The sequence below is a fragment of the Rousettus aegyptiacus genome, unplaced genomic scaffold (genome assembly GCF_014176215.1).
Source record: "Rousettus aegyptiacus isolate mRouAeg1 unplaced genomic scaffold, mRouAeg1.p scaffold_m13_p_7, whole genome shotgun sequence".
Classification (NCBI taxonomy): Eukaryota; Metazoa; Chordata; class Mammalia; order Chiroptera; family Pteropodidae; genus Rousettus; species Rousettus aegyptiacus.
The window spans coordinates 60,929,327-60,944,417 of record NW_023416310.1 but is presented as its reverse complement, the minus strand read 5'-3'; the positions used below and the strand labels follow the sequence as shown (position 1 = coordinate 60,944,417).

The 15,091-nt window shown below is 35.4% G+C and overlaps 1 protein-coding gene across 1 annotated transcript in view; it reads right to left on the bottom strand.

The window, feature by feature from the left end:
• SLC9A2 (solute carrier family 9 member A2) overlaps positions 1-15,091 on the bottom strand; it is a 75,694-nt gene that overhangs the window by 4,063 nt on the left and 56,540 nt on the right. The window contains exons 6-9 of the mRNA XM_016161850.2: positions 10,947-11,036; positions 10,364-10,434; positions 6,589-6,750; positions 1,105-1,201 (exon numbers count right to left, since the gene is read on the bottom strand). Coding sequence (XP_016017336.2) covers positions 1,105-1,201; positions 6,589-6,750; positions 10,364-10,434; positions 10,947-11,036 — 420 coding nt within the window. The remainder of the gene's footprint in view (positions 1-1,104; positions 1,202-6,588; positions 6,751-10,363; positions 10,435-10,946; positions 11,037-15,091) is intronic.

The window sequence follows — 15,091 nt, the reverse complement described above, 5'->3', positions numbered from 1 at the left end:
TCGTGAAATTAAGTACTAAAAGTGTGTGGTATGGCATAAGCTCCAAATGCTATCCCATTTAAAGATAGGGTTGGGAATAATATGGAAGGTGTTGTTGGGGGACTTTAATAATTAGAGGATGTGTGTCAGCTGAGCTGACAGGAAGCAGCAGTGGAGACTGGGAAGAGAGCAAAGCAGGCCGAAGAATGAAGCCGAACCTGTACTCCGTGAGAGTTTGGGTGTGTGAGTGAGGGAGTCGTGGAAATAAGGTTGGATAAGGTGGAACTTTTATCCCAAATTCTAGTAGAACGGTTTAGCCTGGAAGCCACAACTGTTGTTTTGTTTCATTTTAAATAGGAGAATGATGCTGTTAAAAGGTGCTTTAGGGAAAATGAGGAAGCAACAGCAATACAGGATGGAATGGGGCAGCCTGTGGAGAGACCAGCTAGAAAGCTACAGAGATGACCTTGACATGAGTGGGGAGGTCTACTGATAAGCAGTGCGGCTTATGTACCACTTCACTACCTGGGCCTCAATTTCTTCATCTGTAGAAGATGGACACAATGGTAACCCTTACCGCTTATTGGAGGATTAAATGAGCTAATACATGCAACGTGCTGAAATAGGGTTTGGCAAATTAAATTCATTCACTGTTAGCTGTATTATTAGAAAATTATTAGAATGCAGTGTTAACATGGAGATGCAGTGACTCAGATCATACATTAAAGGAAGAAACTAAAGTACTTTATGAATAACAAGGAAAATTAAATACATTTTTAAAAGGCTTCTAAGCTTAAAAGGTATTTCATTAAAAAAATAAAGAAAGCAATCAATTACTTTCTTCCCAATTAGTTTTATGTATATATTATTTTTAAATCTCCAAGCCCTTAGTAGCAGAACACCCAGGAGATTTCAAGTTTTCACCCATGGTGTCTAGAGGAGAGTGGTACCCTAACAAGGCAGCACACATTGGAATGGGGTTTGCGAGAAGAGAAGGTGCCTAGTGAGGAGCTCAGGAGTTGATGTAATGATGGAGTAGTATCTACTATAATTGTATACCACACAATCAGAAGGCATATTTTCAGTCAAAGGAAGGAAATACTTTGCTAAATAAATTATTCTCACTCGCTGACGGATTTGATAGAGATTTCGTGATAATATTTCTCGAATCTCATCCATTTCACCAGGTGTGAGCTTTCTTATTTTTTCTTCACGACAGTCACTGTGAAAGTTCAGAAAAAGAATGTCTTAGTGTTTAACAAATATTGAAATCATTGATTTCATTTGATTTTCTTTCTTAGACACATAATACTATTATTTAAGAAGGATTTTAGTTTAAAGAATAATACTTAGGAATAATTCACCATTTTCAAATAATTCAAAATTCCAAAACTTTTCACTGTTGAAATAATTCAGGACAAGTTTAATCATCTTTTCAGAGTCTGTTCACACAATTATTTTTTAAGAAAGATAAAATATAGTAGCTTATAATTCTCTCATTCTATTATTTCTAATACTCTATAAGTAAAGTAATATGGCTTAGTTTTTTTCCAACAGAAGTTTAATTAGATATATTTTGATAGTATGGCCTGGGCTTTTAAATATTTCATTAGAAACACCTGCAAAGACCCTGTTTCTAATATGTATGTGTATAGAGTCAATCCTCATTATTCGGGAATTACATATTTACAAATTCACCTACTTGCTGAAATTCATTTATAAACACATTATCAATAGTCATGGTACTTTCCCAGTCATTCATGGACATGTGCGAAGTGGGGAAAAATTTGTGATGACTAACATCCAGATTCCCAAATGAGGTCGAACATGGCAATGCTTTGTCTTCTTGTTTCAGCTCTCTTACTGTTAAAAAACATCCTTTTTATAATCTTTTTAGTGGCATATTTTTCATATTTTTTGTGCTTTTTGTTGGTGATTTTGCTGTTTGAAATAGCCCCTGAGCATAGTTCTGAAGTGCTGCATGATGTTCCTGTGTGCAATAAGGTTGTGATGGGCCTTCCAAAGAAAATATGTGTTAGATAAATTTTGTTCAAGCATGAGTTATGTTTCTATTGGCCACAAGTTCAATATTAATGAAACAATAACGTATTAAATACAGGGTATTTAAACCAAAACACACATAAAACAAGATTATGTATTGATTGGCTGAGGAACATATTGTGACAAGAGACCCACAGGAAAATAACCCTGTATTTTTCAAGAGTAGTGGCTGAGTATCTACAAATGAGTGTTCACAGGAACTTTAAACAACGTAAATACGGCAAACAATGAGAATTGACTATATTTATATAGTTTTACTCTAACTCCTTCAAAAGACTTTAAGGGGCCTACAAAAACAGATAGTACAATAAAATAAATAGATTAAAAGGTAAATTAAGAAAAGAAATTAAAGCTGGAATGGTTAATACACATAAATGTGTATAGAAGATGAACCAAGAGCGCACAAATCAAAGAGCATATTATTTTATATTATTTTTAAATGCAAACTTGCTGTTTCTAGAAACCAACCACAACAGTAATTACTGGGGTAGAAAAACTTATGCCCAATGGCTAATAGATACACACAAAGGAAAGGGCACAGAAATTCAAAGCTGCTTCAGGACAGTTCTCTAGATTCAGTTTTGCCTCAACCTCAGTTGCTCAGATGATTTTTTTTAAGAAGCATCTTTTCAGACCGAGGCATCATTGTATAGATAGCTGTCTAGCTTCCTTAACTTGATCAGCAAAGTTAATTCACAGAATTTTAGAGTGAAAATGAACAAATAAGTTCAATAAATAACAATCTTATTATCAGATTTTCTTGAACAATGTTTCCACCAAATTTTTACCAACATATTTGCATAACTTTAGTGATAAGTACACAACTACCTCCCTTGTTTCTACTTAATATAGCCGCGATAATTATGAATTTGTGAATTTCTACTATGGTTCTGTCAAGTTTGGGTTTATATATTTCAAGGCGATGTTATCACTTGTATGCTAATTTAGACTTGTTATGTCTTATAGAATTGAACTTTTATCATTATAAAATGTATTTCTTCATCTTTAGTAATGTTTTTTTCCATAATACTTACATTTAATGGTAATTTAATTTCATAAACTTTCTTTTGTTTAGTGCTTTAACAGTATCTTTTTTATCAACCTTTTATTTAACCTTTTTATACCCTTATATAAAAGTGTTGGTTTTTTATAAACAATATCTAGTGAGTTATATATTTTTATCCATTCTGTATTCTGATCATTTCTTTCTTTTGAATGGAGTAAGTTTATATTTAATGTAATTAATTACCTTTTGGAGTTAAGACTATTGTCTTACTATTGGCAATCTGTTGGCCCCACTATTCTATAATTTTTTTTCTACTTTGTTGTCCTTTTAAAGTTTATTTTATTTTGTTATTTTATTTCCTTTCTCTGTTAACTTGTTACATTCTTTTACTATTTTTTTAGTGGTTACCTGGGATTTCAGCATTAATCACTGACTTATTAAAGTCCAAAATACATTTTTATTTTCACCACTTTTGGACAATGCAAGGACCTTACAACACAATAACACTATTCACCTCCCTCTCAACATACAACCTATTCTTGTTGTTAATTTTAATTGAGTACATTTAAAACCATACAGGCATTATTATTTCATGCGATTAATACTTATTTAAAGTTTACAAATATTAACCATTTCCATTGTTTTATTTCCATTTTGCATCTGCATGCTTCTCTATGAGTCTCTTTTCCTTCTGTGTGTAACCCTATATTATTCATTTTAGTGTGATGGTTTTTATTTCTCTGAAAATGATTTTAGTTTATTGTTAGAAGGGTATTTTAACAGGAAATGAAACTCTAGGTTATCAGTTACTTTCTTTAAAAATTTCGAAGATATCAAATGTTTTCCACTGCGTTTGCTGAAAAATAGTTGTCAGTTTTCTTAATAAAATAGGTCTCATTTTCTCTTTGAGTACGTTTAAAACTTTCCCTGTGTTTTTGAGTTTTAGCAATTTTTACTACCATGTACCTATTTTTAGTTTTCTTCTTATCTAATTTGTTTGGTGTTTGTCAAAGTTCATGTCTTTTATCTGTTTGGGGAAATTAACAGTCCTAAAATAGTGCTTCTTCCAATTTCTCATTTCCCTCTGGAACTTTTCACCATATCCCATATGTTTCTTACTTTTTTTCCCATATTTCTCATCCCCTTTTGCCGACTTTGTGCTCTGTTCTGGTTATTTTCTTCTGTCTTATATTCCAATTAATCAATTTTCTCTGCATCCTTACCTAATCCGCTTTTACAACTATCAAATGAGAGCCTAAATTTAGTTACTTTACTTTCGGCTCAAATATTCCACTAAGATATTTTTTATTTATATAATTTCTGTGACAATGCCAAAAATGTCAAAGCCATTTTCTTTCCTTAAACAAATTATTTTTATTAAAGTCCCTGTTCGATAATGCAATTATCTGAATTCTCTTTGTGCTATTCTGTTTTTGTTTATCTTTTTCTCAATGTTTTCAGTTATATTTTGTCTATTGATTTTCTTCTGATTTGTTGCTAGACATTATTAATAAAAAATCATGGAGGCAGTTAAGTCTCTTTGTTATCTTATTTTCCTCCTGAGGAGATTTAAGTTTATTCCTTTTAAGCAGCTGGGATGGGTATGTCAATCTCATATGATTTAAACAATTGTGGATTAAAATAATTCTAGATTAGACTTCTTTTCTTTGACGATTGAGGTACAGATTTTAGGGTAACAACCTATGGCTGGGCACAAGAGCTCATCCTTCTTTATAGATCCTGAATTCCAATTTTGTTTTCTAAGACTAATCAGTCTGTCGAAACCTCAATTTTAGCTTTTTATACTGTCAGACACCTTCTTTGGGATCCAGGGAGAAAATAGCACCAAATGCCAGTTCCATCTTCTTGGACTGCCCTCTTCCATTAACTCTTGGTTAAAAATATCCTTCACTGCACTGCCTTCAAGTAGACTTTTAAAATATATTTTGTACTATTTTTCTAGCTGTGTTTCAGAAGATGGTTTGGCCTATATATAGTCCATTATAGCCAGAAATATAATTCCTTATTATCTAGATCCCTTTTTGCTTCTGCTTTCCTCCAGAGAAAACATTTCAGGAGAGGTGGAATGTCAATATGGAACTCATTTATCCAACTATGCATCTAGCCATTAATTTTATAACCTCATTCCTTAACCCTAAACATTTGCCTTTACTCTGCTTACTGTCAACTTCAAAATGAACTGAGAACAGAGTAAAACTGTGATTTCTTTCTTCGGTGTTCACAAAGACAATGGCTCTCCTGCGAGAAACTGGATAATTCTATTATCTGTTGCTCCAACTGCAAATGGAACACTGCATAAAAAAAACAGTGGAAATTGTAAAGCTAGATGGAAATTTAAGGATCAAGTATAGCCCCATTTTCTACTTGGAAAAAAAAACTCAACCTCAGGGAAATAAATGGACTAGTTTAAGGTCACACAGAGTTATTCGCAGAGTAAGACTGTAACTCGCCATTCTGCTCAATCCACTACTATTTACAATGCGATATAATGCCTTTACCCTCCAGTCATTCTGATCACTATTTCTTTTTATTATAGATTGTATAAACTCCCATAATTTTTATAGGGAACTTAAAGTCCTAGTAAAAATCACAGTTTATATGGTTGGGTGTAATCTGGAGCTTCCTCTCTCGTTTCAACTCTCCCCCAGACAGTATTTTAATTAGGTGACGTTTAATTTAAATGAGGTTGAAACTCATCAGTGAAAGAAGAAACCAGTGAAACCAGTAATTTCTGTCATTTTTGTGACAGCAAAGGAATGACGCTTACATGATGACATAACCTCATTTACTAACCGAGTATTTACTGTTCTGCCATAGATCTGTTGTAAGACTTTAGGTAAATCACTTTACAATTCTGAATATTCATTTTCTCATGTTTAAAATTAAGGAGACAGACTAGATCAGTGGATCTCAATCCTGGCTGCATATTAGAGACATCTGAAGAACTTATAAAGATACCTGTACCTGCTTCTCCATATCAGAGATTCTGATCTTAGTGGTCTGAGTGAGGCCCAGATATCTATATTTTTAAAAGCTCCCAAGCTGTTTCTAATGTATAGCCTGGGCTGAGAACCATTGCACTAGATGATTACTAATGTTCTTTCCAAGCCTTAAACTGTGATTCTGTGAGTAATAACCTATGAGGAAATAGATAAATAACTGCATGCATGTGTATAATAGCAAACACAACCCATCTTCAAATATTCCAGTTCAAAATGCCTGCCAAAGAGACTTTAATTTACCTTCAAAAAGCACTGAATTGCCCAAAGCAAATATAATAATAGCATAAGCATCCTAAACATGACAAAGTATTTTCTGACTAGTTGATTCTAAAATAACATGATGTGGAGTGACATGTCATAACTAAACATTTCTAGGCTTTCACAATTTAATTAGAATCTCATTCTACCAAGAGAATTTAGGTATCTCCAGGACGTGGGTCAAATTTATTATTACTGGTTTCAAAAAGCTATAAAGACATATTTAGCAATACTAACTTATACTTGCCAAACAGTACTCACTTCAGAGATGCAAAAGAAGGGACAGTACTTATCATCCCAGTCTCTGCCATCTCAATGGCATGTTTTATTTCAAGCTTTTTATATAAGGAAACGATGCTTGACTTGGGTTGGTTTTCCCGAATCAAAAGCTTCCGCAAGTATTTGTCATCAAACTTCTTAAACCTGGAAATAAAGAAAATAAAATTTTCAGTTAATTAATATCACACTGTTGCTGTTTTGTTGTACCACCAATGCACAGAGCACTGCCTGGCACACTGTAAGCATGTATGATAGAATGAATCATTTGGTCCCAATTCCTCCCTGTTTCCATATCCTCTGCCATATTGCTTGGCACTGCCTTTCCACCATGGCCTAGATAACCTACCCTGTTCCGCTTTCTGCCACTGGGTTCAATAATATTACTTGCTTTGGCCAATGGACTATTAGCAGATATGATGATGAAAACAGGGGCTTAAAATGGGCTTGTTCATTAAATCTTGCCTCTTCTGCTTCCACAATCACCATGAGAAGAATATGCATGGAGTGACTCATTAGTCCCAGAACAAAGGTGAATGCCTCATGAAGCAGAGCTAAGTCATCCTGGTCACAGAGAAGGCCAGCCAGGATCAGCTGACCACCTGCCAACCCACTAAAATATGAGCAAGATCAGTCCAGTTCAACCAATCCCAGCCCAGATCAGTGACTCTCAGCTTCTTAACTCGGGCACTTTAATAATAAGTGACTTGTTTTGAGCAGCTAATTTTGGGGGTGGTTTGTTATGTAACATTATTATGCCAACCTGTAAGTGAAACTGCATGTAATAAACATTTGTTGAGAAAGAAAGGACTTTATTACAGTGATCATCATAAGCCCAAGGTTTATAGACACACCTGTGCTTTGAAAGGAAACAATATTAGCCCACGTCCTTGGTTCTTGCCCTTTGTCTAAATACTGAAGGACTATGAATAATTAAAGAAAGTCATCCTTAAAATGCTTTGCTATTGACTGGCCACTATACTAAACACTGGAGCTACCTTCTTCTAAGTTTATTTTGAATTTCCTGTTAGGCCATTGAGCAAGACTCCTGGCAGCAACACATCTTTTAAAATTTCTTCTATAATTGTGTTTTAGCTTTTCACTAGAGATAAATAAAAGGAAGAATACACACAAGGACAATGACATCTGATCTATTTAGCATGGAACTGCGCATTTCCTTTCTTTGTTTTATCTCCACACCTTTCATTTCTCTGCTAAGCTACACTTAGGCAGTTTCTCTCTATATCATTAGATTCCTTTTGCTAAGTTTAATAAGTGTCCCTAGTATGTTATCTTTTCATTTCATTCTCAAAGGATCAAACGCCTCAAGAATTCTTTGGCAAGGCCACTAGAAATCCGCAGCATAGAATTCCAGAGGAAAGGGAAAGTTACCCAACATATCTGAAACAATCACTTCTTTTTACGTCATCCTTAGTAAATCAACAATTATGTACATACCAGAGATAGAATCTGACCATTTTTAAACTAATGCTAAACATGGCCTGTGTCAGCAACAAATCATTCCATACCCACTTCCCTGTTTTTCCTGCATTATATAGTTTACATGGCAACTCAGAAAACTATTTGAAATTTACCTGGAAAACACTGTGCATGGAAATGTATAGGGTTTATGACATTATTAAATGAAGCATGTATACTGCAGAGAAAAACATTAGACATGTAACAATATTACCTTTTGGACATGAATCAAAGCTGTCCTTGCCATCTTTAGTATTTATTAGTCCACTTAGCCTTGCAGTTTGTAGACGTTTGCCTAGAACAGATTCACATACCTTGGAGAAAAAGTACCTCTCTCTGAAAAAGTAGGACACAGCCAGACTTTCTCTGACACTCCTTCACCTGAGTTACAGACAAAATCTACGTGATCACAGCGTCCACCTCTTCATTCTTCTAACATCGCCCCAGGGACTGCTGGCCTAATCCCCACACTTACTCACACCTATTTTGCCCCTGGTTTGGGAGGCAGAAGAGCGGTATAAACCTTTAGCCTAATCTTCACTTTTGAAAAGGAGCAAACTGTTCTGGGTTACTGCTGTTTCTTGTCACTGCAGGCAAGGACTGGTAGGATGCTAGGGAGGGAGAAAAGCGATTGGGTTGAAAGGACACAGCAGGTGGAAAATAGCCATGGCTATGGGAAATATGGAGGTGAGAGGCCGAGAAGAACGCAAAGCAGAAGGTTAGGGTTCTGTGCCTTCAAAAAAGTGAACACTGCCCAAGATAAATGGCCATTGTTTTCATGTTTTTACAGTAGAGATTTTAGTTTGCTTTATTTTATTACTTTGTGCCTCCATGTGGTTAATTGAGTGCTATCTTCTTACACATAAATTTTTTTCCCTTTAGTGATGAAGTAAGTCTAGGTCCAAGGGGCCTTCTTACATCGGTAAATGGTGTGGTCGAGCTTGTAAATATTGTTCTAGCCCTTAAAGTCTTTTATGACTTGATGATATCATTCACACACACACACACACACACACACACACACACACGCACGCACACACACGCACACACACCTATTTGCTGTGTGACTGTTTTGTTGCCTTTACTGCAATATTTTAAAGGCCTGAGTCTATAGCTTATACTTCTCATGTGGTCTAATACCATGTCAGAACATGTGAGCAAACAGTAAGCACTTAAAAATCCCCTTATGTTAAATTATATAAATCAGTAGGTTAGTCATCTTATGTTAATTTGCAGGGGGCAGGGGGATCTGTTAGCAAGTTAGGAAAGACAAGGCAGAATGGCAAGAGGGATCCACCAAATATAGCTTAGAACCTGTCCATCTGTCTTCAGGGACCAGCTGAAATGCTACTTCCTTCAAATGTCTTTCCTAGCCAGTGATTCTACCTGGCTAGTCTACCTTTTTCACTTCAACTAGAAAATCCTTGGAGAGAGACACTGAATCTTATTTATTTACCACAGAGCCTTTAAAGATAAAAAAAAAAGAAAAAGAAGATAGATGATATAGATAGATAAAAAGATGATAGCTAGCTAGATAGATAGACAGACAGGCAGATAGATACAGATATGCACATTTATATAAGTGCACATAATCTTTCAGATAATCATAGTTTTAAAATTATTTCTTATTTCCGTTGGTCTCTTTATATCCTCAGGTATTCTGAAGGTCTGCACTTGAAAAAAACTGTCGACACATGTGGGGGAACAAATAATAATGGAATCCCCAGTTTTTAACCAAAGTAGACTGCATTCCCCAGTCTCCCTTGCAGTGAAAAATGTTCATATGATTAAACCCTGGCCATATGAGGCCAGGCCATGTGATATAAGCAGAAGAATTATGTGCGAACTTATGACAGAGGAAGCTAGTGCATATGCTTTGTCTCTAATAATCTTTCTTCCCACATGCAGCCTGGAATGTGCACATAATGGCTAATGTTAGAGCAGCCACTTTGGTCTAAGAGGCAACTTTGGCTATGGAGATTGTTAGTGGAATCAACTAGACAGATGGTCCTAGGACCACAAGGAGCCTGTGGAGCAGAACTTATTTATTAAAACTACAGTACCTACCTCTGGATATTTGCATAAGAAAGAAATAAGCTTTTCTTGTATTAAAGCCACTATTGCTTCAGGTGTCTGTAATAGCTGAACTCTATGTGGAAGGACACACTATGGCACAGCATAGCTGGCATTTACAACTCAAACAAACAACACAAGTCAACGAGTCATGCATCCAGAGTGACCGAGAGCCACTGCATAATGCAATGATGTCAGGCCTCCTTACTTGTCTCTCCAAAAGTTGTGACCCCAGTGTCCACAAACATCTTCGATCCCAGTCTTCACGTGATCAAAGAACTAAAATGAAAACAGCAGGTTCATTAATTTGTATCCGAAATCAGTAATTTCCACTCTATTCTTATCATGTCTAAATTTCAAAGACTCTGATAATTTTGCTTCTTGTTTTTTTTAATTGAAAGCAATAAAACAATAATTAATCTTCAGACAGATTGATGTTTGTCACATCAGTATCAAGCAAATCTTAGATTATTTTTCTCATTATAAGTTTATTCGTAATTTTGGAAAACAGAAAATATGGTAATAATCTTCCAGTTGAAACATTTTCAGGTTGAAGGAAATAATAAGAGGGGACTCTTTGTCCCTGTATTCCCTAGTTCAGCAGGCCAGCTTGGAGAAGCCACAGTTGGGTTCCATATGCCCAACTCAGGCCTTTCTCAGGCCCTCCCTCCCTTCAACCCTCTGCAGTTTTCCTCTTCTTCAGGAAATGAGCCCATAGTGTAAAACTGTTTGACCTTATCCAACATTTTTTTCTTTTATCATTTAAATTGTTATGGTACAATAAAACCTACCCGACAGTGGATTTCTTCACTGACAGCTTGCTGTTTCTTATTGGCCCTCTTAACATCAAGAAACTCTACCAGTGGCCGAATGGTTATTCCCTGAACATAAAAAAGAAAGGGAATTTTCTCATAAAATACAGTTAAAAGTTAAAGAATAACTGCTATCCTCTCCAAAGCTCTGATAACTAACAAAAGATAAAAGATATCCTGCTCCCAAGATTTAACACAGTATATACGACATGTTAATTTTTTTCTTCCTGTTCAATAGCTGGCATATTTTCAGAGGATCACAGCCCAATGCCTGCTCCTGGGAACAAAACAATGGACAAAATGCAAGAAATTGAAAACATAATTATAAATAATGCTCAGAAATAGAAAGAGAAAGAAATTCCAAGAAATAAGACTATCCAAGTCAAGAGTATATAACCTACTTGTTATTCACAGGAAAATTTTCAATAATTTTTACATGTATTAATTTATCAAAACAATTTCAATTGATTATCTACTACATACATGTCAGGGGCTTGGACATTTGGGACTTAGAGATGATGAGTTAAGGACTTCAGCTCTAGGACTTTGTGGTCTTAGGGGGAGAAGGATTTACTAAAAACCATTACAAAGTGGGTGAGGGAAGAATGAGAGAAATAAACAGGGAGCAGATCAAAGATAGCTTAGTAGAGAGGGAACACTAGATAGGAGTCATAAAATACGTTGGAAACACATCTTGGCAGAGACCAACACAACAAAGGATCGGCAGTGAGAACGGGCACAAAGTAGGTTTAGCATGCTCACCATGACCTTGGGAAACAGAGAAAACCATATGATTTTTGGCAAGCAAGGGGGAGGAAAAAAAAATAGTTTCCTTAACATGATACAAAATATTTGCCAGAAATCTATAGTGAACAGCTGACTCAAAAATAAAACATTAAAAGCATTTCCAGCAGAATTAGGAACAACACAAGTATACTCCCAATCTGCTATTTGACACAGTTCTAAAGATCTCATTTAATTAAGAAGAGACAAAGAGGGATGCACAGACACTGAAAATGAAGTGACAAGAATTTTGCTGGTCATGGATGATCTATCTGTTTGTGCCAGAATATCCAAGAATACTTTTTCATTCAAAAATAGCAAGAAAGCTCAATAAAGTGACTAGACATACAATTAATATATATAAATCCCTCATATACTAATTTAAGAAAATGAAACAGAATACCTACATAATAACAATGAAAATTATATCTATATCCTCATCTATATATATGTATATATAAATATATACATAGAGAGCATATATATATAATAGTATGTCCCAGTATATAAATAATATATTAAATATATAGTAGTATACTATATATACTAAATATATGTGTATACTTATATATTCTCTCTCTATATGTGTATATATATATAAAATATTATATAATCTGACCATAAGATGCACAGAACCTTTACAAAAAGAACTATAAAACGCAATCAAAGAATATTAATATTAAAAATGTTTGAATTTTAAAAAGACACAAATATTTCCTAGATAAGATTATTTAATAATATCATGAAGATTATTTTATCTCGATGTCCATGAAGTACAATAACATATCACAAAAGATTTTAACAGAGTTTGAGAGGTTTGTTCTAAATTAGTCTGAAAGAGTAAATGTAGCCAGGAAAAATTTTTTAAAAAGAATGATGGAGAACATATAGATAGCAAAACAAACTATCAGCTAATCTATTTTAAATTATGTGACACTAGTACTGATATAGGCCAGGTGAGGAGCGGGTGAAAATGTGGAGTTGACAAAGCTTTCTTGCTTGGTAGGTAGGCGGCTGCCACTGCTTGGCATGAAGAATACTGGTATAAGAGGGGTTGTTGGATATTTTTGGGAGGAGAAGGGTTGGATATGTTGAGATGTGTTCCCTGCCACATATTCGATGCCCATCTCATCTTTCTATACATCTTTAAGTTTAAGGATGTTTTTGATAATACAAACTAACTGTGACACGCACACACACAAATACACACCCACACACACACACACACACACACACGCACACGCATTTGGTTTGTTCCATCAATTCAGCTTTGGGCATTTTCAGTCTAACTTTAACTTTATAAAGTGTGAACTAATTTTGACCAAATTTAATTAGACACACCTTGTGCTCTATTTGTGTCACTTTCAAAGTCTGCCACTTTCAAATGACATAGGAGGTAATAACAGTTTTCCAATCAACACATAATCCGTAATGTGTAAATGTGTAAATGAAAATAGTTATAAATGTGGTTTACAAAGATGGGTTTCATCAGATTCCAGCTATCATAAAGCCATTAGTTTAATAATAAATTCAGAAAAAAAATATTAACAAAATCAATGCAGTTTTTAAAACTGTATAGTGTGTTCTAAGGACATGGACATGTTTCACATGGGTTTCTTTTACCAAACATTATTCATTTAGTAAATAATAAGTGAGTTCCTAATATCTGTAGGGCATAAAAATAAAGATAAAACACAGGGCCAGCACCAGTCTTTTTGCTGGTTCTGTCCACTAAACAGATAATCTAGAGATAAATGGTTTGTCACAAATAAAACAAAGTGATCAACTATATGAAGCAAGCGTGACCTCGTGTCCAGATCAACTCAAGTTTCTAAAACTTCAACATATTTTATAATTAGCTTATAATTAATAGACAGTATCAATTATATGCAATGGACCGCTAACACTATCTTTTAAAAATATGTATTTGTTTAAACGGTTCCTTTTAGTCGTCACCCGATCTCTCTGAATTATTCGCAGTTGTATGTCATGCTCAATAAGAATTATCTGATAGGTTCTGCCTTATTTCCTCTCTTTCCTTTCTTTTCTTCCTTCCTCAATCCATCTATTTTGGAAGTAGAGTCCATGGCATCTGTGTGCGTTCTATTAAATTCCCTAAGTTGGATGTTATATCTGAGGAAACTGGTCTCTGGTTGGGAGAAACAGAGGGAAAAAAAATGCCTTTGAGAAGGTACCTTATTTACCACATTGGAAAATTTCTAATTTAGGTCCCTTGGGGAGCAATCTGATAAGACCTAGAAAAATAGTTTGTTACCATCCTTGTAGGTTAAAAAATAAAGAAAGCCCTTTGTCTTCTATCAAAACACTGCAAAACATATTTGCAAAGCCCAAGTTAAATTTTTACCCATTCTTTCGGCTTTGGCACAATAAACATGACACCTCAGAGCCAGACCTGATGAAAGAGACTCATTTAACAGCAGGCAGGGCCAGCATGACAGTGAGGTTAGATTTGTTTTCTACCTTGTTCCATCTCTGCTTTCCTCCCGCCTCTCACCCTTCAGCTCCTAGCACTGTATGAAAAAAGAACCACTGTAAATTAGATAATGAGCATTAGTTTGGTTTGTCCTTTTGAAAGAAGTTGTTTTTTTTTTCTTAAAATTCATTTTTTTTAAATGAAGTTGGGAAGAATTGCCTTATATTTCTTTGCTGATTAAGCAGCCGATTTCCAGAAAAAACTTGAATAAAAACTCATTTTAAAAAAAAAAAATCACTACCATTGCAATGCCATCCCACACAAGGCCTTTGTCACATTCAAACTTGATCCCAGCGATCATAAACCCAGCTGTATATACAGCATTTGTTTGGAACGGAAAAAGCGAGACGAGAATCATAAGTGTTGGCAGAGTTTACACTCTTCATTCCATCTTGGGGCCCTTGGTTTATCTCTCTTTTTGGACTTAGCACATTGTCATATGTCTTACTCTTCCCCTAAGCCATCCTTTCCTGTTTTCCATCATCAATGTTCGCTCCCTACCACCGAATATCCAGACATGCTGCTATGGCGCCTATCTTTGAAAAACAGAAACAAAAACTCTCTTTCGGCACATATTCCTCTCTGATTATCATCCCTGTCCTCTACAAGGGTGTCCCCAACCTGTTTGGCACCAACGACCAGAGCTCCTATGAGAATTCGATGCCTGATGACCTGAGGTGGAACTGAGGTGGAGCTAAGGCAGTGATGCTAGCACTGGGGAGCAGATGCAAATATGAATAAAGCTTTGTTCACTTCCCCACCGCTCACTTCCTGCTATGTGGACAGGTTCCTACCAGGCTATGGACCGGTACTAGTCTGCAGCCCAGGGATCAGGGACTGCTGCTCT